At 43.1% G+C, this 6,000-nt stretch overlaps 1 protein-coding gene across 1 annotated transcript in view; it reads right to left on the bottom strand.

Annotated features, from left to right (window-relative positions):
• The window catches only part of RGL1 (ral guanine nucleotide dissociation stimulator like 1), a 142,151-nt gene that overhangs the window by 9,318 nt on the left and 126,833 nt on the right, over positions 1–6,000 (bottom strand). The window contains 2 exon segments of the mRNA XM_025043882.1: positions 81–335; positions 3,884–4,070. Coding sequence (XP_024899650.1) covers positions 81–335; positions 3,884–4,070 — 442 coding nt within the window.

The following is a 6,000-nucleotide window of genomic DNA, read 5'->3' on the forward strand; positions in this document are numbered from 1 at the left end:
GGCACATCCTCATTTCGTGTGAAGGCACACGTGTGGGCTAACGCTATACGCCTTTTGGGGCGTCGGTCCGAGCGCCTTACCACGATGCTCTTGTACATGTTGCCGTTGTTGTCCTCTCTGCTGATGCGGATTATGCAGGTGTCCTCGTTCTGCTGGTTGTAAATGGGAGGCAGCACTGTCGAGGTAATGGATGTCACGGAGACGGAGCGCTTGTGGACTTTGGGGTTGTTATTACAGGACGGAGGGGAGGACAGGGGGTTCATTAAGGACGACATCCCTGAGGAATTTGTGTCCATGGAATGGACGGAGGAACACGATGAGGATGACTCAGAGAGCTGGAAGAGTAAACACACCCGAGAAGAACACGGGGCTATTAGAACAGTGCGCTTCACGGTTTTCAAAGCACAGTTGTTGAGACTAAGACACTTCCGTTGTTCCCTCCACAGCAGCCCACAGTGCACTTGTATCTTTTCTCTGGTATAAGCGCCCCCAAGGCAGGTGACTATCAGTGACTCAGTCCTTAACCTAATAATAACCCTACATTCCTGTGAGGCAAGGCGGTTCTGTCATTTCCCTAGTTTTCGGCTGCTCTTAAGGAGTTGAACCAGCAGATGGCAGCAGATACCAGGAACTAGAGCCAATATGGGCTCCCAAAGGAAATGGGAAGCTTACAGGGCAGGAGGAAAGCCTTACGCCAACGACTGACATCCTAGTGCCTTGAGCGGGAATGATGCTTGCCATGCCAGCAGTGATCATTTCTATCCTGATCCCACTTTGCAATCAGATTCTATAGTGGGAGAGAAATGTCAATATTTTTATAAATTTCTGAGATAAGGACCACGGAATACACAACTCTGCACAGAACATGAGTCCTGACAAGGCCCCTGCGATCGCCATTCCCTTTCTACCGCTGAGGATTCCGAGGCCAGAGAAAAAACTGTTGACAGCAACACCAGGACATGCTTCCAAGTTTCCTGACTCCCGGGGTCATGTGCACAGAGCAAGGACGCAGCCACAGCCCAGCTGCAGGTGACGATAACGTGGTGAATGAATACAGTACTCCAGTACCTCGGTGACGTTTGGGATGAGCTTTCACATATCTTGTGAGCAAAATGCAGAGCATTGTAAAGATGCAGGAATCAAGATTCAGAGAAGCACAGACTTGCCCAAGGGAACCCAGCCTACGGGCAGCCCCACCGCTTCCCACGTTTGCTTCTACAACAAACTGTACACATTTTCATGTTGTGTATCAAGGATAACTAAGGAATGAGGCACGATAGTCAGTGTGCTTTTCTGATTTAACTACACAGTTATCATTGTGCAATACCAGTTACGACAGAAATAAGATGTCTAAAACTCACTAGGTGGTGCTCCAAAAAGTCATTAAATCAATCAGTTTTAAATATCAATTTGTATTGTAGAAAATTACAATTTTTTTAGACTGAGTTAAGCCAATTATACCACTCAATCTTATAAAATAATTGTAAGTCATCTAAAAAATAAATAATATTCATTTCTTTTATATCAGTCTACCTGTCCGTGGCTACCTACCAGTCTGCCTACCTTTCTGATTATCTGGCTTCCAAATAAAATGGAGTTTACTCTACTGTATTTCCTATAGACTTCTTCCTATGGCATAACTACACATTAAATTCTCCTGCATGCTGAGTTTCATTAGAGCCAGCAAGTTGATGTTTCAACTCTGATAGGCAGGAGTCTAACTGTGGCTCTATCGTAATATGGTTATGTTACATTTTTCTCCTTATGCGTCCAAATGAGTCAACTCGTGGCTCAATTTGAGGGCTGACTGATAGTTGATCATTTTAACAGCCTCACTTTGCTTGAAGGTACACCACACAGTCGCCAAGAATGTCCCTTTTCCACTTATTGGTTCAATTTTTCACCTCCCTTTTCCTTCACATAAATCCCTTTTTCCTTGGTTGAATTTTCTAGGATTTTAATGACATTTATAAATAAATAAGGCCTTAAAGATGCCTGGGTTATAGCAGCTCTAAACCAACCACCTGAGAGAATTTACTATGAGGAGCAAGTGTGAAAATAAGTGTTTAGAAATCACGACGAGGGGGATGATAGAAAAGGAATGAAGTTACACGTCACTGAAACAAGCGACCTCACGGTGTAGCCAGTGGGGAAGGCAAGGTGGCAGCCTGCAGGGCTGCAGGGCCTCGGGGTGGGAAGGGGCTGTGGCGGCCCAGCCAGGTCAGCTATGCAGTGGGCGAGAGAACTGAGGACTTGCCAGTTAACATTCAGGGATTTTGTAGCCCAGCAACTACTCGCCTCCAATTCAATTTCTCATTTTTAAACCTATAGAAATTCATGACTCTGAGAAAGGGTCACCCAAAGAATAAAAATCCGTGACTTGTGCAAGAAAGTAAAGCACCAGTGTGATAAGGGTGGAGACCAAAAAGGATGAAGCAAGGAGTGTACAAACGACACACACTAGGCTTCTGAGTAGTCTGAACAGTGCGAATGTGATTCTAACTCCTTCCTGGACAGGAAGAAATCCCATAAAGGTGTGGGCAATATCTTAGTTGTCACTTCTGTACAATGGCCATCATCAAAAAGGGGGCCCCACAAAGCATGAGAACCTGTCGAAAGGTGGATAAGGAGACTTTACTCCAGGTTTTGACAAACTCGGTGTTGCATGTCAGGTCCTGTAGAATTGACCACACCCCTGGTTTAGGAAAAATGCCTGAGAGAATGACCATAAGGGTTTGCAGAGATTTTTCCCTAATGTCTGGAGAATGTTCCCTGAGTCATCTCAATCTGACCAGTCTTGAGTATGGTTTCCTTCCTGCACTGGCTACTTTATGACAAGGTCACTTGAGGGTTCCCAGATTGCTGTTATTGCTTGTAACAAATGTGAAACAACACACAGATTCCCTTGCAAAATGGATACAGACAAAATGAAGGAATACAAACATTCTATCTCACTGGCCTAAGTTTAGGCTAAGTGGCCAGAAACTTAGACAGCAAGTTTGGCTGGCCATAAACTTCTCAAAATGGTACAAATTCTAGTCACGTCAAAGTTGACATCTCTGATCCAAGCTCCTTGGCCAAAGATTGAAGCAGATGTATAAAGAAGCTTAAGATGGATGTTTGTTTTATTTTCATTTATTTATGCAGTCATTGAAAATGGAAACTCTCTATGGGAATTATTTTATCACCTCGCATCGCTTTCCCTTTTTGGGGGGACATGGTAAGCTGTATCGCTGTTACCAACTCCTTACCCTCCTCTGCGTCCATGCCCTTTGCCCTGTGACTCCACAGTTCCTCCCCCCAGAGGTGGAATATAGCTGCCTGCCTCGTTTATTTAGGCACGATTTGCCCACATGATTTCCTTTGGCCGATAAAATGTTGGCAGATATGACCTTAGTGAAGGCTTGATATGTGCTTACAGGATTACTAGAGCTAAGCCCAACCCAAATCAAACAGCCTGCAGTTCAGTTTGAGTTTTGGAGTGGTTCGCTGTATAACATTATCATGGTAAACGCTTAGCTAGGACAAGATAAGACAGCAAGAAGCTATACACATCTCCATATCTTAATTTTTGCTCCAAGAAGATCCTACATTTCCTAAATAAAGTATAGCTCATGTTACAGGTTATAATCCTTCAGTCGCCCTTGGATGTGAGTATGAACAATATTTCAAAGGCTAGATGAATAAACCAACATGCTCATTGCTTTTGGATCTGTTTCAGTAAGAAACGAGTCTCCAGGTAGAACTTTGCTTTTGACGTCTCCGAAAAACACGACTTTCAAAATACTATGGAGTGATAAACTTGAACACAGACATTCCTCATGTGCTAAACACTGTGTCGTGTGGCTGCGTTAGGAATTATGGAGAGGGATTAAGTCGATACCTTTTTCTGAGGCTCATCAGGTGTGTCCATGGGAGTGATAGAGCCCTCCTCGGCCTCTGAGTGGTTTGACTCGCAGGAGGACACACTGACGGAGTCCATGCTTTCGCCAGAGCTCCCACTGGCAGTGGACTTGGGCTGCTCTTTGGTGGGAGTGCTAGTGGTGATAATGTCCGAGCCCAGAAACAGTCTGCAGAAGACACAACGCCAGGCATTCTGACTCTCATGAACCCATGCAATCCATGACTGAGCAAATATTTTTGTGTGAATTAAGTCTTTCATGTTTTCTCAGCCTTGCTTGCCCTGTCATTATTATTTTAGAAAAACATTTGCTCAAAGTTTCTAACACATCATAGTAAACATCTTGTCTCAATAGGTTATTTCCAGCCTCAGAGAATACACAGTTTGCTTGGCTGCATGAAGGGCCACATTAATCTGAAGTCTTTCTAGGTCGAGGGCTCTCCATTTTGTAACAGTCAATGGACCAATTTGGCAGGATCAAAATACCATTACCACAACCCTCTCACTTCCCACCGTAAAATGAATTCCATGAAGCTGAAGAAGAAAGTGGACACTCTGTTAGACAAGAAACGAAGGAGGAAGACTTCTGTTTCTTACAATCTGATGAACTACAATAACCCAAACCCCTTCGCTATAAAACAAGTAGATGAGAAACATTAAAAAAAAAAATTTTTTTTTTTTAAAGTTGGGCATGCAAGATAGTAAGGAAAATCCCGGAGGCCAGAAACAAAAAAGGAACTGAAAACCAGAAGTATGTGAGCTAATTCTGCAGCTGGTCTGGATGGGGAGTGGGAGGTGGCAACCTCGGAAAACCAGGGACCTGGATTTTTACACATGCACAGGCCCCAAAAATGAGGGCTGCTGTTTATGGAAGGTGGGGAGTTGGAAATGAGACCCTTATGTAGAGCCAGGATCCTCAAAGGATTGTACCCTTAGAAAAGTGTGAGCTAGAAAAATATCTTCCTACTGGCATAAGAAGATGGCAGAGAAGTCTGCCTGTCCTGGCCTGAGCCTGGGTGAGAGAAAAATGTCTCCTCCACAATCATGTGTGATTTTGGCCAGTACCTCACTCAGACTTGCCACCCAAGTGATCTAAGAACTAGGAATTTCAGGCCAATGATATTTCAGAGGAAACTAGAATTTTTAAAACAGTATTTCTAGAGTTCTATACCTTCAACCTAGGCTGCATGCAGAGAATTCCCTGAGAAAGATGAGCTCACAGTACGAAACTGCAAAATACACACAAGAAAGTATCCTGGCCAAAGAGAGTCAACAAGCATAACAAACAGCAGGTTTAGACTCCCGAGAACTTCAGATATAAGAACTGTCAGAAAGAAACTAATAACTTATTCATTCATTTGACACATATTTGGGTGTCTACCATGGGCCAAACTATAAGATAAGTATTAAAGACATAAGAAAAGAAATTGAAAATAGGAGTTAAGAGCAAGACACTCCGACAAAAGAACAGGAAGGTAACTTGAAAAAAATTTTCATTTCTAAATTGAAAAATATAGAGATTTAAATTAAACTCAGTGTAAGGATTAAATAACTGTTGAAGACAAAAAGTATGAACTAGATGATAGATCTGAAGAAAATCCTTGGAAATCAGCATCAAAATTAAAACAAAACAAAACAAAACAAAACATGAGGGATGGAATAAAAATGCCTGTATAAGAGAGTTCCAGAGAAAGCCAATCGAGAGATAGAAGAAGGACTAGATCTGAAGAGATGGTGGCTTAGAAGATTCTAGAACTAATGCCTTACATCCCCTGATACCAGGTAGAAGCTTGAGCAGCTTCTGAGAGTGGATAATGCATTCTAGCTAATAAACAGACATATACGACATGCAGTAGGTCGGATGAAGATAAATGCACTGAAGAAATGCAAAACAGGCACAGGTGAGAGAGGTTCTAAGGGCAGGGCAGGTGGATAAATTACAGTATTTAATCAGGTGGTCAGGGAAGGCTCACTGAGAGGGTGACATTTCAGCAAAGACCTGAAGGAAGTGAGAGATATCTGGGGGAAGTGTTCTAAGTAGAAGAAACAGTAAGTGAAAATGAGCGCGCCCCTCTGCGCAGAGAGGTCCAGGTGGCAGG

Source organism: Pteropus alecto, unplaced genomic scaffold (assembly GCF_000325575.1).
Source record: "Pteropus alecto unplaced genomic scaffold, ASM32557v1 scaffold101, whole genome shotgun sequence".
NCBI classification, from domain to species: Eukaryota; Metazoa; Chordata; class Mammalia; order Chiroptera; family Pteropodidae; genus Pteropus; species Pteropus alecto.